The sequence below is a fragment of the Salmo salar genome, chromosome 20 (genome assembly GCF_965601325.2).
Source record: "Salmo salar chromosome 20, fSalSal1, whole genome shotgun sequence".
NCBI lineage: Eukaryota > Metazoa > Chordata > Actinopteri > Salmoniformes > Salmonidae > Salmo > Salmo salar.
Genome location: NC_138310.1, coordinates 87,562,181 through 87,589,260, shown reverse-complemented (window position 1 = coordinate 87,589,260; position 27,080 = coordinate 87,562,181). Strand labels below are relative to the sequence as shown.

The 27,080-nt window shown below is 43.3% G+C and overlaps 1 protein-coding gene across 1 annotated transcript; it reads left to right on the top strand.

The window, feature by feature from the left end:
- Positions 1-2,628: 2,628 nt before the first annotated feature.
- On the top strand, positions 2,629-27,080 carry aaad (Arylacetamide deacetylase). The gene is given in 3 exon segments (NM_001140740.1): positions 2,629-2,784; positions 15,839-15,874; positions 26,641-27,080. Coding segments are annotated over 3 exon segments (204 nt in total). The 5' UTR covers positions 2,629-2,643; the 3' UTR covers positions 26,668-27,080.

The following is a 27,080-nucleotide window of genomic DNA, read 5'->3' as shown; positions in this document are numbered from 1 at the left end:
TTGGTACCCTTCCCCAGATCTGTGCCTCAACACAATCTTGTCTCGGGGGCTCCATGGACAATTCCTTCAACCTCATGTCTTTGTTTTTGCTCTGACATGCACTGTCAACTGTGGGACTTTATATAGACAGGTGTGTGCTTTTCCAAATCATGTCCAATCAATTGAATTTACCACAGGTGGACTCCAATCAATTTGCAGAAACATTCTTAAGGATGATCAATGGAAACAGAATGCACTTGAGCTCAAATCTTTGTCATTATGGGTTATTGTGTGTAGATTGACGAGGAAAACATTTAATTTAATCCATTTTAGAATAAGTCTGTAACATAACAAAATGTGGAAAAAGGGAAAAGGTCTGAACTTTCCGAATACACTGTAGATCAAATTTGTTTACAACTTATATGTGACGACTGAGCAACTCCACAAATGTAACCCAGTCATCGGTAGGCCTAGTCCTACTCCCAGTCTCAGTTCAGTGACAACACTTCCCCATGCCGAGCTCCATCGCCACACCGGGGGTTATCCGGAGGTTCTCCCGGTCTCAGAGGAGGTTATATATAAGATGTCACCCCGGCAGACCACTTTTCCCTGAGTGCTGCAGCAAAGAAATGCTGATGTGCTGCTCCCAATGATGTATATAAATCCTGAATTGCTAACGCTATGCATTGGCCAATGAGAGTCTTTTGAAACCACCAGTCGGCCATATTGGCACTACCCAGAAGAAGCAGTTCTCTGTAGGATGAATTGAATCCTATTAAATGTTAGGATAAAATTACATGTATTTAACTTTTTTTTAAATTGTTGTATACTTTAAAGTCCAATGCAGCAGTTTTTTTTTTTGTCAATATCAAATTATTTCTGGGCAACAATTAGGTACCTTTAAACAATGTGATTGTTTCAATTCAAATGGTAAAAAATAAACAAAAATGACTATTTCTCAAACAACAATTTGCTAGGACTGTCTGGGAGTGGTCTGAGTTGGGAGGGGCAAACTGAAAACTAGCTGTTATTGGCAGAGAGGTTTGGATCCCTCTTTCTGGGCCATTAAATACCCACCTCAGAGGAAGATGCTGCACCTATTTAGAGTAATTCCTGTCCTAGAGAGGAAATTCTCATTTAGGTTCCACCTCGAAGACTGAAGCAGGCTGCTAATACATATTCAGGAATTGGGGGTGGGAATGATGTGGTGATTTCCAAGGGTATCAGAGAAATAACAACAAATAGAGCACTGACTGACAGCTGTCAGTGTAACTAATTAGCATGCTAAGCTAACCGTAGCCAGCTAATGAAAGTTATTAGAGCACCATTTCAGTTAAGACAGGCATACCGTAAATCAGGTGAACATTTTTATTTCAGAAAAAGAATACCTCAGCTGAATCCTGTCTGTAGTAGCTGTTGTCATGTTGAGGCTTGATGTTTGTCTGACTCTTGCCACTTCATAATTCCAGTGAAACCGTGTTGGATTCCAGACATCATTCATATTTGGACGTGCAGATGGACATGATCAAATGGCTAGATTTTTAGTTCTCTCTGTTATAATTTCAGCAAGCTAGATAGCTATACATCACTGCATTACATAGATTACGCAGCGATACATTAATCCATTATCTAAATTGTTCAGTGATATATTAACACTTTATCTAAATTGCAAATCAACCATAGACAGAATGTTGAACGGTTTAGACTGAAACTTATTGAATTACATCGTTGTACAACATCATGGTTCTGGCCATCATCTTTCAGCTCCAAAAATAGGATTTCTACTTGTGTGTGCGTTTAAGGAAAAAAAAATATATATATATATATATAAAAGATTTGTTTAGCTAACATAATGCATACTTTAAAATTATATTAAGTTGTCTGTAATAGAATAAACATGGAAAAAAACGAATGTAGACATTCAAATAAATGCAATAAATGCATTTCCATAGCTTCCAAAATATTTTGGTTTTATGACGGTGGGGGAGGGCCAAGATGGACGCGCGGTGGCTTCAAAACAGCGTCCCATGTGACTCACCTAGCATACATAAATTGTTGGCTGCGTCCATCTCGCCTGGGTGGAGAGTGCTGACACCACATCTTGTGCTTCGGGCTGAAGAATGTGTATAATTGTGAAATTATTGTCTACAAATCGGAATCCTTAACACTTTGCATTCTACGCCGATATAATAACCTGCAACCTGCGAACAAATATAGAGGGCATCGCAGTGGTGAAAGTTGCGCCGTCGCAGCAAGTTTTGGTGCTGTCGCAGCAAGTTTTCTGGCTCATGTTTCTCACCCGGTTGGGGACCAAGTGGAGTGAGGGAGGGGTAAGGGGAGGGGGGTGCTAACCCTTCAGTTCGATCGTTTCAACCCACCCGCGCGCATTAACACATTGTTCTATTTCCATGGGTGTGAAGGACAGGGAATCATACGACACAACCGCCCGCTGTGCGCAGGCAGTGATAGTCACGGTGAAAAGCTATGATCATGCTCGCTTATAATGATCAGATAACTCTTGCACGTGCTTTCATATCTGGCTGGCTCAGTTCCAAAATTAATACAAGATTACGCTTTGCTCAGACTTAAGTGACTTGATAATAAGCAAAACTGACATAGTTTCTTTCTGCACCCTGCCATCAATAGTTACGGACTCCTCGTAAAATGCAGTTGAAAGGCATATTTTTACTCCTTTCTTTAGGAGCGTTCACCTCTTATTATGTTTATCAGCCCATTCCAGACAAGATAGAGGAGAGATGGAAACTCATGTTGACCGACTGTTTCTTCAGAAGTCTCAGCCACCTGGTAAGAATAATGCAAGAATGGATTTTACAATGAGCTAGAATATTAGTTTTTTGATTCAGAAAATATTTGATGCAGACTTATCCTGTTCATGTGTTTTAAATATTGTTGTGAAGTTACTATTATAGCGGGATCGTACACAAAACTGCGCTTCTCGGGTGTGCGTGGGAGTCATGCATAAAATATCATTATTGGCATAATTACATGTATGGTTTTAAGATGTTATTGTTTGACTAGAATTACGTGGTTATTGGCCAATCCTTTGGCACGGTAAATAGACTTGGTAAATAACCTAGTAGGCTATAGCCTAGTAAATGAATTCCGCTGAGGTTGATGTGTACATACAGACATGCTGAATGACAGTTACACCAGATTATGTCAAACGCTAATCCAGGTATTGTAGTCTTGCTCACCTGTTCTAATTATAGACCCTATTAAGAAAAGCGATGGGGTATTTATGAACGGAAGAACACCAGACTGTTTATAACCCAGCATTCATGACACCAGAGGTGTTTATCGATGTAGATATGATATAATTCAACATTGTATTTATTCTTTCAAATGATAAAATATAAAAAATGTGTTAAACCAGGCTAAATTCCTTCTAACTAGAATTATTCATTATTATTATTGTTTTGTTGAAAAATGCTCAATATCCCCATTGTAACTGCTTATTAAGCAAACAATATTTCACTCAGTCCAGGTTAAGTGAGAGAAGTGAAACAAATGTATTTTGATCATGTGGGTCAAGGGATGAACTTCCCCTGGTATTCAGTCACATATTTTTATTCAATTTTGACAATTGAATTATCCACGGTCATGCCTGTCTCTGTCCAAGAGCAATATGCCTTTTCTGGTGCATATTTGTCCGGTGCATGGCACGCATATAAATACAGTACCAACAGGCAGTGGCGGATTTAGGTATAGGCGACATGGGCGGCATCTTGCCCGGGGCAGCATGGGGCGCCCGTGACATTTATATGATTGGTTTTCTATCACTCATTTGCACGTCATGTCAATGATATCATGTCACCGTGTGGGACTGTGGGTCAATTAACCTTGTCAGAGTGGGCGTCCTAATTCTAGTTTGTGAGCTCGGCAGGCTACTGCCTGGGAAGGTCTCCTACTCAGAAGTACGAGATGGGTAGGGGTCGGGGTAGGTTGACCTCAGGTCTCCCCACTGGAATCCCGAGGTAGGGAACGGGGGTAGGTTGACCTCAGGTCTCCCCACTGGAATCCCGAGGTAGGGGGAGCGTGGGTAGGTTGACCTCAGTTCTCCCCACTGGAAGCCCGAGGTAGGGACGGGGGTAGGTTGACCTCAGGTCTCCCCACTGGAAGCCCGAGGTAGGGGGGGCGGGGGTAGGTTGACCTCAGGTCTCCCCACTGGAAGCCCGAGGTAGGGTGCGGGGGTAGGTTGACCTCAGGTCTCCCCACTGGAAGCCCGAGGTAGGGTCCGGGGGTAGGTTGACCTTAGGTCTCCCCACTAGAATCCCGAGGTAGGGGAAAGGGGGAATCTATCAAATACCACACCTCTAACTTTGTACAGTACTAATGCAATTAGTAAAATCAGTCACATGACGAAATGCTACCAAATGAACCACAATTCATTCATAACACTGTGAATATATAGTTTCACAGACATATTGTTGCATTTTTTTTCTGGTTTGTGCGAAATCGATTAGAATAAAATACAACCAGTCTGCACCAAGGTGAATTGGTTTAGTCTTGACTTGGTTGACAGTGTTGGGGGATGTCTAATGCATTGATGCTCGAGTGCGAAATCAACACAAATTAGTTTCTATTTGTCTTTGCTACTTCTTTTTGATATTTATATTTATATAGTTTTAAATGTTATGATCATTAATTTCTGTTGTTCCAAATGTCTGAATAAAAATTACAGTTAGTGCAGAATGGTGCTTTCTTTTGGTGGAGGGGGCGCTGAAGGAGGGGGGGGGGGGGGGGTTTGCCCAGGGAGCCATACAAGCTAGAACCGCCACTGCCAACAGGGAACCTTGATTGAATGGATTTATGAGGAAAAGTAGTGTAAAAACTCAGAAAAGGCAAACGTCATTTGAAATCATCTACACAGGTTTACTGGGACCTGGTTGCACGGATAGACGCACAGGACCCTTTCTCCTCTTATAAATGCTCAGAGCAGAATAGGTCAGCTCTGAGACCACCCTCTGGCTAGAAAGTTACAACATTACGCTAGACATGGAGCTAGCAGCTTACCCTCCCCAAATCCTTATACTGTAAGGAGGTAACACAACACTTTAAGATCAGTGGATTTAGGGGCGACATCATCCTACTCTGGGGAGCACAGGGGGGTCCCCCACTGGGGACCAGTACGGGGAAAAAAAATGTATGAAATATATGCATTCACTACTGTAAGTCGCTCTGGATAAGAGCGTCTGCTAAATGACTAAAATGTAAAAAATGTAAAAATGAGTGGATGAGGAGATCTCAGTAGTCAGCTGATTGGCCCCAGTCAACCCCATTTTTCTATTGGTATTGGAATCATAAAGGATCCTATAAGACAAAACCATATAGGATAGAATCTCATAGAGTCCAATAGGACTGGTTCCAAAATCTGATAGAACATTTCTGTTGGATTCTAATTGTAATCAAATTGGATTTTTGTTTCGGAATCCTATAGGTTCCTATCAGATATCAATGTTTTTTTTTTCTCCTATAGGATTTCTATTAACGTTGTCAATGGGAATCGTATAGATATTTACATTATATTCTAAAGGATTTATCTTCTAAACTTGGCTATACATTATAGTTAACTTGGCTGCTTAAAATATGAGGAACCCACCCTCCAAACCTCTTAGACAATTATCTATGAAGGTGAAACTTGAACTATAATAACACCATAAGCAACCAATATTGTACTGTCACCCTTGCCACTTGTGATTGTGACCATATAGTGGGGAACCGCCGGCAATGTCCCCTCTACCATCCCCCCAAGGTCCAGAGGGGAGACAGGTAGGGAGGGAGACGGGGTGGAACAACCCTGGAAGGGAGGAGGGGAGTGGGGGACGGAGGGGGAGGAGACAGGTAGGGAGGGAGACTGGGTGGTACAACCCTGGAAGGGAGGAAGGGAGTGGGGGACGGAGGGGGAGGAGACAGGTAGGGAGGGAGACGGGGTGGAACAACCCTGGAAGGGAGGAGGGGAGTGGGGGCCGGAGGGGGAGGAGACAGGTAGGGAGGGAGACCGGGTGGTATAACCCTGGAAGGGAGGAGGGGAGTGGGGGACGGAGGGGGAGGGGGAGGAGACAGGTAGGGAGGGAGACTGGGTGGTATAACCCTGGAAGGGAGGAGGGGAGTGGGGGATGGAGGGGGAGGAGACAGGTAGGGAGGGGACCGGGTGGTATAACCCTGGAAGGGAGGAGGGGAGTGGGGGACGGAGGGGGAGGAGACAGGCAGGGAGGGAGACGGGGTGGTACAACCCTGGGTATGAAGGAGTGGGGGTGGGTCCATTATCTTCAGGTTTTTATTTTCCTCTCCCAAACCCAACATAAAGAGAGTGAAGGCAGCATTCTCTGTTCCTCTAACTACATAAAGAGAGTCAAGGTAGCATTCTCTGTTCCTCTAACTACATAAAGAGAGTCAAGGTAGCATTCTCTGTTCCTCTAACTACATAAAGAGAGTGAAGGCAGCATTCTCTGTTCCTCTAACTACATAAAGAGAGTCAAGGTAGCATTCTCTGTTCCTCTAACTACATAAAGAGAGTGAAGGCAGCATTCTCTGTTCCTCTAACTACATAAAGAGAGTGAAGGCAGCATTCTCTGTTCCTCTAACTACATAAAGAGAGTCAAGGTAGCATTCTCTGTTCCTCTAACTACATAAAGAGAGTGAAGGTAGCATTCTCTGTTCCTCTCCCTAAATAAAGAGAGTGAAGGTAGCATTCTCTGTTTCTCTAACTACATAAAGAGAGTCAAGGTAGAAAATTTTCTGTTCCTCTCCGTACATAAAGAGAGTCAAGGTAGCATTCTCTGTTCCTCTCCGTACATAAAGAGAGTCAAGGTAACGTTCTCTGTTCCTCTTCCTACATAAAGAGAGTCAAGGTAACATTTTCTGTTCCTCTTCCTACATAAAGAGAGTCAAGGTAACATTTTCTGTTCCTCTTCCTACATAAAGAGAGTCAAGGTAACATTTTCTGTTCCTCTCCCAACATAAAGAGAGTCAAGGTAGAATTTTCTGTGCCTCTCCCTACATAAAGAGAGTCAAGGTAACATTCTCTGTTCCTCTAACTACATCATTTTTATTTTTTTATTTTTTTTATTTCACCTTTATTTAACCAGGTAAGCTAGTTGAGAACAAGTTCTCATTTACAACTGCGACCTGGCCAAGATAAAGCAAAGCAGTGTGACACAGACAGCAACACAGAGTTACACATGGACTAAACAATAAACAAGCCAATAACACAATAAACAAGTCAATGACACAGTAGAAAAAATGAAAGTCTATATACAGTGTGTGCAAAAGGCACGAGGAGGTAGGCAATAAATAGGCCATAGGAGTGAATAATTACAATTTAGCAGATTAACACTGGAGTAATAAATGAGCATGTGATGATGTGCAAGTAGAAATACTGGTGTGCAAAAGAGCAGAAAAGGAAATTAAATAAAAACAGTATGGGGATGAAGTAGATAGATTGGGTGGGCAATTTACAGATGGACTATGTAAAGGTAACATTCTCTGGTCCTCTCCCTATTCATCCCCCTCCATGTGTTTTGTACACTGCTGCTACTCACTGTTTATTATCTATGCATAGTCACTTAAGCCCTACCTACATGTACAAATGACCTCTAACCTTGTCATGTCCTGACCATAGTAAGTTGTTATTTTCTATGGTAGAGTAGGTCAGGGCGTGACAGGGGGTGTTTGTCTATGTTTTGTATTTCTATGTTCAGTTTCTAGTTTGGTATTTCTATGTTGGTTTTGTTTGGTATGATCTCCAATTAGAGGCAGCAGGTTGTCGTTGTCTCTAATTGGAGGTCATATTTAAGTTGATGTTTGTCCCACCTGTTTTTGTGGGTGATTAATTCCTGAGTAGTGTGTTTTCTCTCTGCGTCACGGTTTGTTGTTTTGTGTATTCAAGTATTTAGTGTTTGCATTTTCTTTCACGGTAAATAAACTATGTGGAACCACGACCACGCTGCATTTTGGTCCGATCCTTTGAACAGCCGTGACAGAATCACCCACCAAAAAAGGACCAAGCAGCGTGGTAAGGAGTATCTGGAGGAATGGACTTGGGAGGAGATTTTGGATGGTAAAGGACCCTGGAGGCAGGCTGGGGAGTATCGTCACCCGAGGGAGGAAATCAAAGCAGCAAAAAGGGAGCGACGATACTACGAGGCTCTATATGCACCGAGAGGCAAGGCTGAGAGGAAGCCCCAAAAAATATTTTTGTTGGGGGGGCACACAGGGAGTTTGTCGATGTCAGGGTGGAGACCTGATCTAACTTCCCGTGCTTATCGGAGAGAGCCAGTCCGGAGTGTCCTGTTCCTGCTCCCCGCACTAGCCCTGAGGTGCATGTTACCAGTCTGGCGCCACCTAGGCCAGTACCACGCATCAGACCTCCAGTGCGCATGCCCAATCCGGAGTGTCCTGTTCCTGCTCCCCGCACTCGCCCTGAGGTGTATGTTACCAGTCTGGCGCCACCTAGGCCAGTACCACGCATCAGGATTCCAGTGCACATTCCCAGTCCAGAGCTTCCGGCGACAGTTCCCCGTCCAGAGCTTCCGGCGACGTTTTTCAGTCCGGAACCTACTGAGACGGCCTACAGTCCGGAACCTACTGAGACGGCCTACAGTCCGGAACCTACTGAGACGGCCTACAGTCCAGAACCTACTGAGACGGTCTACAGTCCGGAACCTACTGAGACGGCCTACAGTCCGGAACCTACTGAGACGGCCTACAGTCCGGAACCTACTGAGACGGCCTACAGTCCGGAACCTATTGAGACGGTCTACAGTCCGGAACCTACTGAGACGGCCTACAGTCCGGAACCTACTGAGACGGCCTACAGTCCGGAACCTACTGAGACGGCCTACAGTCCGGAACCTACTGAGACGGATCTCAGCCCGGAACCTCCAGCGACGCTCCCCAGTCCTGAGCCTCCAGCGACGCTCCCCAGTCCGGAGCCTCCAGCGGCGCTCCCCAGTCCGGAGCCTCCAGCGACGCTCCCCAGTCCGGAGCCTCCAGCGACGCTCCCCAGTCCGGAGCCTCCAGCGACACTCCATAGTCCGGAGCCTCCAGCGGCGCTCCCCAGCCCGGAGCCTTCAGCGGTGGCCTGCAGCCCAGAGCCTTCAGCGGCGGCCTGCAGCCAAGATCCTCCAGCGGCGGCCTGTAGGCCAGAACCTCCAGTGGTGGTCTGTAGCACAGAGCTTCTGGTAATGATTTACAGTCCGATTCCTCTGATAATGATCCAGAGGCCGGTGTTACAGAAGCGGAGGGATCTGCGGGCGGAACGGAGGTCACGCCCTGAGCTGGAGCCACCTCCGTTGCTGGAGGATCGGAGGGAGAGGAAGGTTCTGTGTGTAACACTATAGACTTTTGTCACCCACCCTACCCTCCCTTTGGTTTTTGTTGTTGGGGGGGGTTGTTGTTTGGGGTGGGTGTTCGTTTTTGTTTTGTGTATGTGCAATCGTAGTCCGCACCTTTGGGGAGGGGGGGTACTGTCACGTCCTGACCATAGTAAGTTGTTATTTTCTATGGTAGAGTTGGTCAGGGCGTGACATGGGGGGGTTTGTCTATGTTTTGTATTTCTATGTTCAGTTTCTAGTTTGGTATTTCTATGTTAGTTTTATTTGGTATGATCTCCAATTAGAGGCAGCAGGTTGTCGTTGTCTCTAATTGGAGGTCATATTTAAGTTGATGTTTGTCCCACCTGTTTTTGTGGGTGATTCATTCCTGAGTAGTGTGTTTTCTCTCTGCGTCACGGTTTGTTGTTTTGTGTATTCAAGTATTTAGTGTTTGCATTTTGTTTCACGGTAATAAACTATGTGGAACCACGAACACACTGCATTTTGGTCCGATCCTTTGAACAGCCGTGACAAACCTGTACCCCAGCACACTGACTCGGTACCGGTATCCCCTGTATATAGCTGTATATACCGGTATCCCCTGTATATACCGGTATCCCCTATATATTGTTATTGTTATGTTATTGTTATTATATTAGTTTAGTTTATTTGGTAAATATTTTCTTAACACTTCTTGAACTGCACTGTTGGTTAAGGGCTTGTAAGTAAGTGTTTCACGGTAAGGTCTACACTTGTTGTATTTTAGCGCATGTGACAAATACAGTTTGATTTGATTATCCTAACATAAATATGGTAAAGATGACATTCTCTTTTTTTCTATGCATAGCTGACTATTATATATGAAATAAAATAAATGGCTATATCTTTGTTTTACTGTACTTAAAAACATATTTAGTTATAGGCAAATGTAAAGATGCTGTGCATTCAAAATATTGTGTTATTTTAACATTGATTCCGTTGAAGTTGATGTGTACATGCAGACATGCTGAATGACAGTTACAGCAGATTATGTCAAACGGTAATCCAGGTATTGTAATCCTGCTGATCTGTTCTAATTATAGACCCTATTAAGAAAATCGATGCTGTATTTATGGACGGAAGACCACCAAATTAGACGCCAGCATGACACCAGAGATGTTTTATTTATGTAGACACAATATACAGTGCTACATTTAACACTTTCTGACTTGACCATCTCAAATAAACTAACACCCCAAGAGTGTTGGGTTCCTAACGCCGTAAATTCCAATTTAAATGATCACTTTAGAGTTGATGCAATTACACTTTCTCATACCACTGTGTTAGGGTAAAACTAGGATGTTGAAGTATGGGGTTGTCAAAAAAAAAAAGATATGTATTTTCAAAAATAATGACATTTTTTATAAGACTTTCACTTAGGCAGGCAGTCACTTGGTGAAGGGTACAGGACTGAAAGCCATTGAATATAATAATTATGTCTCTGTCACTAACCAACACAGCCATGGGTGGTACTGGCACCTCTGAAAATGTTGGTACTGGCACCCTTTTAAATACATATGCAAATAAGGCTTTACACGCTAAAGTGTTAAACAATACCCCCAAAAAACGAATTACTGTAACACCACAGGTGTTAATTCCCTAACACTGAAATCTGCAAGTCACAATATGCTGGCTTGCAAAGTGTTATATAATTCTTATTGGAATCCAGCCAGAGATAGGATAGCCAACAAGTTGAACTTTTAATCAACCGCAACTGCAGTTAGAGTGACTGTCAAGGAAGGGAATGTTGATAAATGAGACTTCTTAACCATCTAAACTGGAACAACCATTTCAATAACGTGTGGAAAACGTCCAACCACTTACAGATAGGATTAGTTTAGAAAAATGTATATTATTTATCATTGTGTATGTCACAAAAGGTGCCGTGTTGAATTGACCAAACTGCAGCGGGTATGTGGATACTCATAGTTTTTTAAATAAACAAAAGTAAAGCATCCACAGGGAAAAACAATAAATGATACTCATGACAGCAACAGTTTTGCAGGCTATACAAAACGCAGTGCAAAAACAACTACCCACAAACACAAAGACAAACACACCCTATTATATAGGACTCCCAATCAAAGGCAACTCAACACACCTGCCTTCAATTGGGAGTCCCATCCCAATTAACTATACATAGAAAACGAACCTAGAACCTATACCCACAACTAACTAACTAAACATAGAAATACATAAACAGAGAGCAGTGCCCGAAACCCCCGGAATACATAAATAAAACGACCTACTACCTACACTACCACCCCAAACCATATAAAACAAATACCCTCTGCCACATCCTGACCAAACTCCAACAACAAATAACCCTTAACTGGTCAGGACATGACAGTACCCCCCCTAAAGGTGCAGACCCCGGAATGCACCTAATAGAAAAAACAAACCCCCAAACAAAAATGATCCTCCTAAACAATAAGGGAGGGTGGCTGCCGTCAACGACGGCACTGTGCTACACCCTCCCTCCCCAACCCACCTATCCTGGGGGTGGCTCAGGTGCAGGACGTGGACCTCGCTCCACCTTCCGCGTCGCCCACTTCGGTGGCGCCGATAGCTGCGCCGGGCAGACGGGCAACTCGGGCTGACTCTGGCAGACGGACCACTCGGGCTGGGCCGGAGGTCATGCGGGCCACTCGGGCTGGGCCGGAGGACATGCGGGCCACTCGGGCTGGGCCGGAGGACAGGCGGGCCACTCGGGCTGGGCTGGAGGACAGGCGGGCCACTCGGGCTGGGCCGGAGGACAGGCGGGCCAATCGGGCTGGGCCGGAGGACAGGCGGGACAACACTCAAATATAACACTCATAATACTTTTTACCTCAACACCGAGATTTTAACACCCGCAAATTTGCTTTAGTGTCACGGTTGTCGTAAGGATTTGACCAAAACGCAGCGGGAATATGTATACTCATCTTCTTTTTATTTTGAAGAAGGAGAAACAACTAAATACGTATACAAAAAAAGAACAAAACAAAACAGTCCTGTCAGGTGCACAAACACTAAACAAGGAACAACTACCCACAAAATCCCACAGAAAAACACCCCTCTTAAATAGGACCTTCAATTAGAAGCAACTAGGAGCAGCTGCTTCCAATTGAAGGTCAACCCCATTAACTAAACATAGAACTAGACATACTAGATAAACATAGCCCAACAAACCCCGAAACACTCTAAACAAACACCCCCTGCCACATCCGGACCAAACTACAATAACAAATAACCCCTTTACTGGTCAGGACGTGACATTTAGGAGGAGAAAGGGTCTGTGCCACCTGGTTTGGGTTGATGATTTCAAATGACTTTTTTTTCTTTCGGAGTTCTTGTGCTACCTTTCCAAGTGCTGAGCGATTAACCAACATTTCTGTTTTTAAATTTTTTTTAAACAACTAATTGACCATGTCGGTTCAATTATTTGAATTCCATTTCGTTCTGTTTTTTTGTTTGAGCTCAATACGCTGTTTCTCTAGAGATAAATTGGATCAAGGCCGAACTGTGCAATGCAGTTGGGAGTTGTAGTTTCCAACAGGCCAATATTCTACATAGTTTAGCTCAGAAAATGTGGTAATTAACTACAATGACCATAATCCATTACGCGCCTACTTGTCCGGTCTGTATGCAGTAGACCAGCGAAGGAGATAAGAACTCATGATCAAGAGGGATAGAGAGGAATTGCTTCGCGAGGTATCTCTACCTGAAAATACATGATCTGATCGGTGATATTCGGCAGTCATAAAAGTACTGAATGCCTTATTTACATTGAAGAACAACAAAAATAGTGATTTTGTCAGACAGCATAGGCAGCAGCTCTACAGAGATGAGATGATGACTTGGAATGAAATAATAAAGTCATCAAATAAAACAAATTTAATATACACAAGACTGAAATATTTAATTAAAGTAAAGTCATGTAAATAAATGATGGTTAATAAGTGATAAGCAGTTATGGACAGTCACTATCATCATGGGACTTTTATTCATAGTTTGATTCTGTGTTGTTACAGCATTCAACCCACATAATTCATAGTGCATTTCATGTCAATTTTTTTTATTTTTATATATATATATATATATTTAACTGGACCGACGTCAAAAAGCACAAATCGTTAACGTTTCTACCAAAATCAATCCAATCAATGTTCTCTGTTGATATTTATATGGGTGCCATTCACCGGCCAAAATATGTCAGAAAAGGCTTGACCTTTTGCGAGACAGGCATGACCGTGGATAATGAAGTTGTCAAGATTTAATACAAATCGCTGATTGAATACCTGAGGAAGTTTACCCCATCATACACATGCTAATTTTTTTTATTTAGGTCAATTCTCTCACTCAACCGAGACAGAGTGAAATATTGTCTGCTTTATAATCAATTTATACTGTATAATAATTTGGAGATAATATTTTAGTTGATTTTTCTAGACTGGACAACATTTTTATCTGGACCCAGTTCAATGGGGATATTGAGGATTAAACAATTATAATAATGATGAATAATTCTAGTTGCAAGCTTCCAGAAGAATAGGTCAGCTCTGAGACCACCCTCTGGCTAGAAAGTTACAACATTACGCTAGACATGGAGCTAGCAGCTTACCCTCCCCAAATCCTTATACTGTAAGGATGTAACACAACACTTTAAGATCAGTGGATTTAGGGGCGACATAATCCTACTCTGGGGAGCACAGGGAGTGGATGAGGAGATCTCAGTAGTCAGCTGATTGGCCCCAGTCAACCCCTGGCCCAGCCCTGAGCCCAGTTGAATAACACAGCTTAACTGTTTCTCTTAAGGTTTAACCTTAAGTAATAATTATCCCTTACCTAAGGGAATAGTTTAAAGACGTTTTATGCAACTGGGTCCTTAGCCTCCCCACCACAGCATGTGATGACTGGGCCTCTGTTGGACAGCTGGGGCTTCTGTTGGACAGCTGGGGCTTCTATTGGACAGCTGGGGCTTCTGTTGGATAGCTGGGGCTTCTGTTGGACAGCTGGGGCTTCTGTTGGACAGCAGGGGCCTCTGTTGGACAGCTGGGGCCCTCTACTGTAGATTCCCTCTGGTGGACAGCTGGAACCCTCTACTGTAGATCCCCTCTGGTGGACAGCTGGAACCCTCTACTGTAGATCCCCACTGGTGGACAGCTGGAACCCTCTACTGTAGATCCCCTCTGGTGGACAGCTGGGGCCCTCTACTGTAGATTCTCTCTGGTGGACAGCTGGAACCCTCTACTGTAGATTCTCTCTGGTGGACAGCTGGAACCCTCTACTGTAGATCCCCTCTGGTGGACAGCTGGAACCCTCTACTGTAGATCCCCTCTGGTAGACAGCTGGAACCCTCTACTGTAGATCCTCTCTGGTGGACAGCTGGGGCCCTCTACTGTAGATCCTCTCTGGTAGACAGCTGGAACCCTCTACTGTAGATCCTCTCTGGTGGACAGCTGGAACCCTCTACTGTAGATTCTCTCTGGTGGACAGCTGGAACCCTCTACTGTAGATTCTCTCTGGTGGACAGCTGGAACCCTCTACTGTAGATCCTCTCTGGTGGACAGCTGAGACCCTCTACTGTAGATCCCCTCTGGTGGACAGCTGGGGCCCTCTACTGTAGATTCTCTCTGGTGGACAGCTGGGGCCCTCTACTGTAGATCCTCTCTGGTGGACAGCTGAGACCCTCTACTGTAGATCCCCTCTGGTGGACAGCTGTGGCCCTCTACTGTAGATTCTCTCTGGTGGACAGCTGGGGCCCTCTACTGTAGATTCTCTCTGGTGGACAGCTGGGGCCCTCTACTGTAGATTCTCTCTGGTAAACAGCTGGAACCCTCTATTGTAGATTCCCTCTGGTGGACAGCTGGGGCCCTCTACTGTAGATCCTCTCTGGTAGACAGCTGGAACCCTCTACTGTAGATCCTCTCTGGTGAACAGCTGGAACCCTCTACTGTAGATCCTCTCTGGTGGACAGCTGGAACCCTCTACTGTAGATTCTCTCTGGTGGACAGCTGGAACCCTCTACTGTAGATCCCCTCTGGTGGACAGCTGGGTCCCTCTACTGTAGATCCCCTCTGGTGGACAGCTGGAACCCTTTACTGTAGATTCCTTCTGGTGGACAGCTGGGACCCTCTACTGTAGATTCTCTCTGGTGGACAGCTGGGTCCCTCTACTGTAGATTCTCTCTGGTGGACAGCTGGAACCCTCTACTGTAGATTCTCTCTGAAGCTCACAAGACTCAGGGGAAAGCCCTTTAATCCCCTGCTTGTTCCTCTCCTGTTTAGATTGCATTGTTATGTAATGATCATCTGATTCCCTCAGATTTGAAACAGACTCATTTTTCTTTATTTTTATCGATCCATATCTCTCTTTCTCTCTCTCCCTCTGTTTTTGTCCACCCTCACAACATCCCTCATAACTGTATGCCATTTTCTTTCTCTCTATCCCTGCATCTCTCTCTACCTCTCTGCTCCAACATACCTCTTCATCTCTCTCTGCAGGCAGACTTCAGTGAGCTGGTGGGGTTGAAGGACTACATGGGGGTGATGATGTTCATCACGTTCGCTGAGCGGGTGGTGCCCGTGTCAGACCAACGTGTGCACGTCACAGAGGAGCTGTTTGATGGGGTGGAGGTGGTGGTGTACCAGCCCAAACTGCAGGGCGGCGACACTGAGCTGAGGAGAGCAGTCATATACCTGCATGGAGGAGGATGGTGCCTGGGCAGCGCCAGTGAGTAGCCATTAGGTGCTTGGTAATTAATCCATCTACCAAGCAAGCAATTAGTCAAGGCTTATATCTATACAGTATATTTATCCATCCATCCACTGATCCATTCACCCACATCCATCCATCCACTCATTGCTGCGGGTGATTCTTTGATCCACCTCTATGCAGACGATACCATTCTGTATGCATCTGGCCCTTCTTTGGACACTGTGTTAACAAAGCTCCAAACGAGCTTCAATGGCATACAACACTCCTTCAGTGGTCTCCAACTGCTTTTAAATGCTAGTAAGACTAAATGCATGCTCTTCAACCAATCGCTGCCTGCACCTGCCCGCCCGACTAGCATCATTACTCTTAACGGTTCTGACTTAGAATATGTGGACAACTACATATTGGCTAGACTGTAAACTCTCCTTCCAGACTCATATTAAGCATCTCCAATCCAAAATTAAATCTAGAATCGGCTTCCTATTTCGTAACAAAGCCTCCTTCACTCATGCTGCCAAATATACCCTCATAAAATGGACTATCCTTCCCATCCTTGACCTCGGCGATGTCATTTCCAAAATTGCCTCCAACACTCTCTCAGCAAATTGGATTCAGTCTATCACAGTGCCATCTGTTTTGTCACCAAAGCCCCATATACTACTCACCACTGCGACCTCTATGCTCTCGTTGGCTGGTCCTCGCTACATATTCGTCCACAAACCCACTGGCTCCAGGTCATGTATAAGTCTTTGTTAGGTAAAGCTCCGCCTTATCTCAGCTCACTGGTCAACGTAGCAACACCCACTCATAGCACTCGCTCCAGCAGGTATATTTCACTGGTCATCCCCAAAGCCAATTCCTCCTTTGGTCGTCTTTCCTTCCAGTTCTCTGCTGCCAATGACTGGAACGATATGCAAAAATCACTGAAGCTGGAGACTCATATCTCCCTCACTATCTTTAAGTATCAGCTGTCAGAGCAGCTCACAGATCACTGCACCTGTACACAGCCCATCTGTAAATAGCCCATCCAACCATCTACCTCATCCCCATATTTGTTTTTGTTTTTCTGCTCTTTTGCACACCAGTATTTCTACTTACACATCCTCATCTGCACATCTATCAATCCAGTGTTAATTGCTAAATTGTAATTACTTCGCCACTATTGGCCTATTTATTGCCTTACCTCCTTACTTCATTTGCACACACTGTATACAGATCTTTCTATTGTGCTATTGACTGTACGTTTGTTTATCCCACGTGTAACTCTGTTGTTTTTGTCACACTGCTTTGCTTTATCTTGGCCAGGTCGCAGTTGTAAATGAGAACATGTCCTCAACTGGCCTACCTGGTTAAATAAAAGTGAAAAAAATAAAAATAATAATAATTCATCCATCCATCCATCCATGCACCCACCCGTCCACAATGTAATGTCGGAGAGGTTCAGTGGGCTGAATGTCAGCACTGGGAATCCAGACAAGAAATAACCAAAGGCCCCAGCGATATGGGGGAGGGGAATGGGCCGGGTATATGCAAATTAAAGCTGCAATATGTCACTTTTGGGCGACCTAACCAAATTCAGATAGAAATGTACGTTATAGATCTGTCATTCTTATTGAAAGCAAGTCTAAGAAGCGGTGAATCTGTCCTTTGTGCTCTATTAGCACCACGTCGGTAGCCATGGAGTACTTTGAAAGGCGGGTCATGGCTCACATCAACACCATCATCCCGGAAACCCTAGACTCACTCCAATTCGCATACCGCACCAACAGATCCACAGGTGACGCAATCTCAATCGCACTCCTCACTGCCCACCTGGACAAAAGGAACACCTACAGTATGTGAGAATGCTATTCATTAACTACAGCTCAGCGTTCAACACCATAGTGTCCTCAAAGCTCATCACTAAGCTAAGGACCCTGGGACTAAACACCTCCCTCTGAAACTGGATCCTGGACTTCCTGATGGGCCACCCCCAGGTGGTAAGGGTAGGCAACAACACATCTGCCACGCTGAGCCACAACACTGGGGCCCCTCAGGGGTGCGTGCTTAGTCTCCTCCTGTACTCCCTGTTCACCCACGACTGAGCGGCCAAGCACGACTCCAACACCATCATTGTAGAAGACTCCAGTCACCCAAGTCATAGACTGTTCTCTCTGCTGCCGCACGGCAAGCGGTACTGGAGTGCCAAGTCTCCAAAAGGCTCCTTAACAGCTTCAACCACCAAGCCATAAGACTGCTGAACAATTAATCAAATGGCCACCAGGACTATTTGCATTGACCCCCCCATTTCTTTTGTACTCTGCTGCTACTTGCTGTTTATTATCTATGCATAGTCACTTCACCCCTACATACATGTACAAATTACCTCAACTAACCAACCGGTGCCCCCGCACACTGACTCGGTACCGGAACCCCCTGTATATAGCCTCGTTATTGTTATTTTATTGTGTTTATTTTTTTATTTTTTATTACTTTAGTTTATTTAGTAAATATTTTCTTAACTCTATTTCTTGAACTGCATTGTTAAGGGCTTTAACTAAGCATTTCACTGCAATTATTTGTATTCGACAAGTGACAAATATGATTTGATTATTTGCTTCTCCGTCTTAAGTTTCGTTTTTGTATCTTTTACTTTCAGTTTTCTACACCAGCATCAAAATGCTGAAATACAATATGTTTACTTACAGTACCGGTCAAGTTTTAGAACACGTACTTATTCAAGGTTTTTTCTATATTTTTACTATTTTTTACATTGTAGATTAATAGTGAAGACATCAAAACTATGAAATAACACATATGTAATAATATAGTAATAAAAAAAAGTGTTAAACCAATCAAAATATATTTTATATTTGAGATTCTTCAAATAGCCACCCTTTGCGTTGATGATAGCTTTGTACACTCTTGGCATTCTCTCAACCAGCTTCACCTGGAATGCCTTTTCAGCAGTCTTGAAGGAGTTCCCACATATGCTGAGCACTTGTTGGCTGCTTTTCCTTCACTCTGCGGTCCAACTCATCCCAAACCATCTGAATTGAGTTGAGGTCGGGTGATTGTGGAAGCCAGGTCATCTGATGCAGCCCTCCATCACTCTCCTTCTTGGTCAAATAGCCCTTACACAGCCTGGAGGTGCGTTTTGGGTCATTGTCCTGTTGAAAAACAAATGATAGTCCCACTAAGTGCAAACCAGATGGGATCATGCACACAGTCTATAAGTTATAACATTATTTCCCAGTGGAATAGATGGTACAATGGTTCTCTACACTTTACCTGCTTGTTTTGTCACATAAACTGAAATTAGGCAAACTATTCACATTTTAGCAACCAGGAAATGGCAACGCGATTTCTGCATAGTCCATCTTTAAATACTGTAGTATTTACTATAGTTAAAAAAAAGATTTTTGCAGGCATTACTGTAGTATGTACAACAGTGTTTTTTGTTGTTGCAGATAGCACGGTAGTATTTACTGTAGTATTCTACAGTTTACTATCGAATTCATATACACTCTGTTCACCCTCCACCTCTCCTGAGGAACATACACTCTGTTCAAGCTGTTCAACACACAGACCGTGGTAACCCCCTGGTAACCAAAGGCAATTATTTGACATGCGACAAGTGTCATGTTGTGCCTGCAATCTGCTGTGTGTGTGTGTGTGTGTGTGTGTGTGTGTGTGTGTGTGTGTGTGTGTGTGTGTGTGTGTGTGTGTGTGTGTGTGTGTGTGTGTGTGTGTGTGTGTGTGTGTGTGTGTGTGTGTGTGTGTGTGTGACTTGCCATGACTACAAGCCTATTGAGCATGAGATGCGCAAGATACTGCTCAAGATACTATTGAGTACTTTGTAGCTCTTGACGATGTAAGATGCTATTAGATAATATTGTCTTTGACGGCTCTCTCTTCTCTCTCCTCTCTTTGTGTAGGAATGGGACCATACGACCTCCTAGCTAGGCAGATGGTCATTGATCTTAACTCTGTGGTGGTGTCTGTAGAGTGAGTATATATTTGATGTACTGTATATCTGACACACGTTTGGTATCAGTGTTCCATATGTTATACTGTATATCTTGTCTAACAGGCTGCTGTGAAAGGACAGATAGGCAGAAGATGAACATCTGGTTGTTTACATTTGTAAAAGTGTGAAAAAGTACTTTAACATTTTTTTTGGAATACATACAGAGACTTCAGAAAGTATTCATACTCCGTGACTTATTCCACATTTTGTTGGTGTCTCACCCATCTACACACAATACCCCATAATGACAAAGTGAAAACATGTTTTTATACATATTTGCAAATTCATTGAAAATGAAATAGAGAAATATCTAATTTACACAAGGGGCGGCAGTGTAGCCTAGTGGTTAGAGCGTTGGACTAGTAACCGAAAGGTCGCAAGATTGAATCCCTGAGCTGACAAGGTACAAATCTGTCGTTCTGCCCCTGAACAAGGCAATTAACCCACTGTTCCTAGGCTGTCATTGAAAGTAAGAATTTGTTCTTAACTGACTTGCCTTGTAAAATAAAATAAAAATAAAACACGAGTCCATACTTTCTAGAAGCATTCTTCACGCTCTGTCAAGTTGGTTGTTGATCATTGCTAGACAGCCATTTTCAAGTCTTGCCATAGGCCACTCAAGAACATTCAATGTCATCTTGGTAAGCAACTCAAGTGTAGATTTGGCCTTGTGTTTTAGGTTATTGTCCTGCTGGAAGGTGAATTAGTCTACCAGTGTCTTTTGGAAAGCAGACTGAACCAGGTTTTCCTCTAGGATTATGCCTGTGCTTATAGCTGTATTCCGTTTCTCTTTATCCCCAAAAATACAACTGAATGTATTCAACTGAAATGTGTCTTCCGCATTTAAGCCAACCCCTCTGAATCAGAGAGGTGCGGGGGGCTGCCATAATCGACATCCACGTCTTCATCGCCCAGGGAACAGTGGGTTAACTGCCTTGCTCAGGGGCAGAACGACATATTTTTACCTTGTCAGCTCGGGGATTCAACCCAGCAACCTTTCGGTTACTGGCCCAATGCTGAAGAGTTGTACTCAGCAATGTGTTGGATTTGGCCCAAACATGACATTTTGTACAAGCATTTCACTACACCACAAGCATTTCGCTACATCCGCAATAACATCTGCTAAATATGTGTATGTGACAATACAATTTGATTTGATCAAATTTAATTTGATCTGATTTGTATTCAGGACAAATGTTTATTTCTTTGCCACATTTTTGGCATTATTACCTAAGTGCCTTGTTGCAAACAGAATGCATGTTTTGGAATATTTGTATTCTGTACAGGCTTCCTTATTTTCACTCTGTCATTTAGGTTAGTATTGTGGAGTAGCTACAACGTTGTTGATCCATCCTCAGTTTTCTCATATCACAACCATTAAACTCTGTAACTGTTTTAAAATCACCATTGGCCTGAGTGGTTTCCTTCCTCTCCAGCAACTGAGTTAGGAAGGATGCCTGTATCCGTGTAGTGGCTGGGTGTATTGACACACCATCCAAAGCCTAATGAATAACTTTACCATCCTCAAAGGGATACTCAGCATCTGCTTTTTATTTTATTTACACAATCGGTACCCTTCTTTGTGAAGCATTGAAAAGCTATCCTGGTAGTTGAGGCTGAATCTGTGCTTGAAATTTACTACTTGATTCAGGGACCTTACAATTTTCTGTATGAGTGGGGTACAGAGATGGTGTAGTCATTAAAAAAATCATGTTAACCAGTATTATTGAACACAGAATGAGTCCATGAAACTTGTTTAGGCTTGCTCTAACAATGAGGTTAAATACCTATTAATTCAAGATATTTCAGCTTTAAATTATTTAATTAATTTCTATTCTGTACTTTGCTGCAGCCTTTGATTCATTTCTACAAACATAATTCCACTTTGATATTTTGGGGTATTTTGTGTAGATCATTGACACAACATATCAATTTAATGAATTTTAAATTCAGGCTGTAACACAACAAATGTGGAAAAAGTAAAGGGGTGTGAATACTTACTGAAGGCACTGTAAATACATGCACTCATGCAAGCACAGAAACACACATATATGTGTGTTTATATGAATCTCAACAGGTGTTTTAATTTGGTAATGCGTTCCACATTGACACATTGTTTGACTGTTTCTCTTTTGGCTTGTTATCTAAAAATCACTTTCCTTTTATAACAAATGCACACACACACACACACGTGCTATCTTTGGCTCAGAGAGCAGCAGTAGCTGAACATGTTGTGATACACCTGTGTGTCTGTCTGGATAGAGAAATATAGTAGCTATCCTCACACTGAGCTGACAGGCTTTTATTACTGTCTCACCAGGCTTTTATTACTGTCTCACCAGGCTTAAAAAATATATATATTTTACCAGGCAAGTCAGTTTAGAACAAATTCTTAATTTCAATGACAGCCTAGGAACAGTGGGTTAACTGCCTTGTTCAGGGGCAGAATGACAGATTTTTACCTTGTCAGCTCAGGGATTCGATCTTGCAACCTTTCGGTTACTAGTCCAACGCTCTAACCACTAGGCTACCTGCCGCTTATTACTATCTCACCAGGCTTTTATTACTGTCTCACCAGGCTTTTATTACTGTCTCACCAGGCTTTTATTACTGTCTCACCAGGCTTTTATTACTGTCTCACCAGGCTTTTATTACTGTCTCACCAGGCTTTTATTACTGTCTCACCAGGCTTTTATTACTGTCTCACCAGGCTTTTATTACTGTCTTACCAGGCTTTTATTACTGTCTCACCAGGATTTTTCTGTCAAATCAACATCTTCACCCTCAGTAGCAGCACTGTCACGTCTTTATTTCTCCATCTCGTTCTCATCTACCCCCTATTTCTCTTTCAGAACCTTTTACTATCCCCTTTAATCTTTTTCATGCCCTCTCTCGCTCTCTCGCTCTCTTGCTTTCTCAAAGTGAGAGAGAAGAAGCACTTTTTACACAACATTACATCTGTGATTCCCTCTGTGAAAGTATGGCTGCATGTGTGTGGGGGTACTGTATGTGTGCAAACTGAAAGCCAAATTCCTGCCAACAATGTGTCGATGTTCCAATGCTAAAATGTTTTTATATATTTGTTTGATAACGTTAATGGGCTGAGTCATATGACTGTATTATACAGTATCATTATATGACTTACCTTTCATCTCTAAACCAGCTAATGAAAACAATGCTCTTGTATCAGCTAGCCTCTGGTCCCTGATTAGATTGATCCCATACAGTACACTGATCATACCCGGATTAGGATGTTTTGCTTTAGTAATGTCAACACAACATGACAAGTTAGAAGTACTGTAGTGAAGTTAACACCTGGGCCACAACCAGTGAGTCAGAGGTGCTTGATGTCTATACTAGTAGTATGTATAGAGATTAGTCACTATGTCCTTATTGTTGAGTTTGTATAGAGATTAGTCACTATGTCCTTATTCTTCTACCCCCAGTTGGCTTAGGTAACATATTGACTTCCATAGTGTACATGACATTTATAGATTTGCATATTGTTATCATTTAACTGTAGCTACCTCAGCTGTTACAGACACCAGTTTTCAGGTGAGAGGACGTTGACCTCTGACCCCTCCCTTGTGTCCACCCAGGTACCGCCTGGCCCCAGAGCACCACTTCCCTGTCCCGTATGAAGATGTGTACCGGGTGGTGAAGCACTTCCTCCAGAGGGTGGTCCTGGCACAGTACACTGTAGACCCAGGACGCATCGCTGTGTCTGGGGACAGCGCCGGGGGAAACCTGGCTGCAGCCGTGTCCCAGCAGGTTAGCTGTTAGTGTGTGTGTGTGTGTGTGTGTGTGTGTGTGTGTGTGTGTGTGTGTGTGTGTGTCCCAGTAGGTTAGCTGTTATTGTGTGTGTGTGTGTGTTAGCGGCAGTATTATCTATCCACTGTTGTTTTAATTAGCTGAGATTAGGAGGAGCCATCCAAGACTGCAGTACAGGACAGAACAGTAAGTTGTGTGTGTGTGTGTGTGTGTGTGTGTGTGTGTGTGTGTGTGTGTGTGTGTGTGTGTGTGTGTGTGTGTGTGTGTGTGTGTGTGTGTGTGTGTGTGTGTGTGTCTGTGTCTGTGTCTGTGTCTCTGTGTGTGTGTGTGTGTCTCTGTGTGTGTGTGTGTGTGTGTGTGTGTGTGTGTGTGTGTGTCTCTACAGCTACAGCAGGATCCAGAACAGCAGCTGCAGCTGAAGGTCCAGGCCCTGCTCTACCCTGTGCTACAGGCTCTGGACCTCAATACCCCGTCCTACCAGCAGAACCAGAACATGCCTATCCTGCCCCGCACCCTAATGGTGCGCTTTTGGAGCGAGTACTTCACCAGTGACAAGACCTTCTTCAGAGCCATGATGACCAACACTCACAACAGCCCAGAGTCCGCTGCTCTGCTCAAATTCGTCAACTGGAGTGCCTTCCTGCCAGAGTCCTACCGGGGGGAGTACAACTACAGCGCTCCGGTCGTGGCGTTGTCGGCTGGAGGGGCGGGGTCGGACGGGCCATCGCGCTCCATCGCTGACCCCCGGGCCTCGCCCCTTCTGGTCCCAGACGCTGCTTTACGCTCGCTACCCAAGGCCTACGTTCTGACGTGTGAGTATGACGTGCTGCGGGACGATGGGGTGATGTATGCTGCGCGCCTGCGACGCGCCGGTGTGGAGGTGACGCACGAACACTACGCCAGCGGTTTCCACGGCGCCCTCATGTTCACGGTGTGGCCAACCGACTTCCTGATTGGACGCACGATGACGGAAAACTTCATCAAATGGCTGCAGCATAACTTGTAGAAAGCAGAAGAAAAGTTACGGTCTTTCAATGTTCATTCCTGTTTCCCCTAGCAACTCAATAGCTGTTGTTTAGGTGCTGCTTAGATTTTTGTCTGTTTGGTTGTTTATTCAGTGACAGACAGTGTTTTTGTTTATGCTTGCAAATTGAGGGGTTTTCCACTCTATGGCACTGCGTCCCAACAACAATACCAGATTCCAGTCAAAAACAGGTTTGTCTGGATTTTCTAATCACCAAGGCAACCAATGAGGCAGAACATAAGGCAAAACAACTGATACCAGATACAAGACATTTGATGAAGCCAAGTGTTCTTCATTTGATTTCTGACATATCCATCTGATACTGCAGCTGAATCTCATCACATTTCAAAGTGTTTAAGGTTAAGTTTTGTCATTAACTTCCTGGTGGCATGATGCTTGCAACACCAGGGTTGAGTGTTTGATTCCCATGGGGGACCAGTATGAAAATGTAAGTGTTCATTACTTACTGTAAGTTGCTCTGGATAAAAGTGTCTGCTAAAATTACATAAAAAAGGTTAGGTCGTTAACTCCTAAGGTTTAGGATAGGGTTAAAACAAAAATCTCAAAAACAACTATCTACCACTGGATTCAAAGTTGCAACCTTTGGAATCAGAGGCAGATGCTTGTGCCCATCTGAAGTCCCTGTCCACAACACTCTAGCAAAACTGAAACCTACTTGAAGGTAACAGTGCTCAATGTTGCCCCTAGTGGTCGGTGTCCGGTTTCCACGAATACTGACTTGTATCACTTGTTATTTAGTTGTGTAAAGTACTTCAGTAAAAATGCTCTAAAGTACTATTTAAGTAGTTTTTTTTCACAACATTTACTTTTACTTCACTACATTCCTAAGGAAAAGAATGTACTTTTTACTCCATACATTTTCCCTGACACCCAAAAGTACTCATTACATTTTGAATGCTTAGCAGGACAGGAAAATGGTCCAATTCACACACTGATCAAGAGAACATCCCTGGACATCCTTACTGCTTCTGATCTGGCGTATTCATTTAAACACAAATGCATCGTTTGTAAATGATGTCTGAGTGTTGGAGTTGTCCCCTGGCTATCCGTAAATAAATAAAAATACAAGAAAATTGTGCTGTCTTCTTTGCTTAATAAAATAGTAAAAAAGTACTTGAGAAAAAGTCTAAAAGTATTTGGTTTTAAATATACTTAAGTATAAAACATAAATGTATTGCTAAAATATACTTAAGTATCAAAAGTATAAGTATAAATCATTTAAATTTCCTAAAATGATTTATAATTTAACTTTTGATACTTAAGTATATTTTTGCAATACATTTATGTTTTATACTTAAGTATATTTTAAACCAAATACTTTTAGACTTTTTCTCAAGTAGTATTTTACTTTAACTTTTAATTGAGTCATTTTCTAGTAAGGTGTCTTTACTTTTACTCCTACTTTAAGTATTAGAATTGGGTACTTTTTTCACCACTGCTGTTATTGAGGACCAGTAAAGAGTACTTGTGTTCTTCAGTTTAGTTCTCATCCCATACAGACGCTGTAGGCCCAGTTATCATGTGAGGTGTACTGAGCCTCTTCACGTGTCCCCCCACCCCACCCCACCCAACCTTTCTCTCTCTCTCTTTCTCTCTTTCTTTCTTTCTTTCTTTCTTTCTTTCTTTCTTTCTTTCTTTCTTTCTTTCTTTCTTTCTTTCTTTCTTTCTTTCTTTCTCTCTGTCTAACTGGGTCTCAATCCTCCTGCCTTGTGACATGGAAGGACCAACATGAGAAGGGGAGGGAAACGAGATAAAACCCCTACAGTATGTCAGGTTTGGAGTGTTTCTAGTCTGAGTGTGTAGCTGTTATTTTCAGGCTTTGAGGTTTAACAGAGCTGCAGTCAATTGAATGCAGTTTAAAGTAGTAGCTTTGATCTTACTGTCGAGCTAATGGTCTCCCTACCGGTCTCCCTATGTTTCCTTAGAAAGCCTCCTCAGCTCAACTGACACTCCTCCCCACCAATGGCAGATTTGTCACAGAATAATGTTGTTGGGGAAATATAGCTCAGTGTTCATTATCATGGGATTAGCCTTTTTCAGAAAAAGTGTTTTGATGACTGATAATCTAATCTCATTTTGTTTCAGTATTCTCCTTACAAATTCTTGTAAATATCATGACTTGTTGTTTTTCATGTGAAATACTGAGAATTAAAGACATGCGTAATTTTGTTATGTTTTCTCACAATAAAATGAACCCACCTTT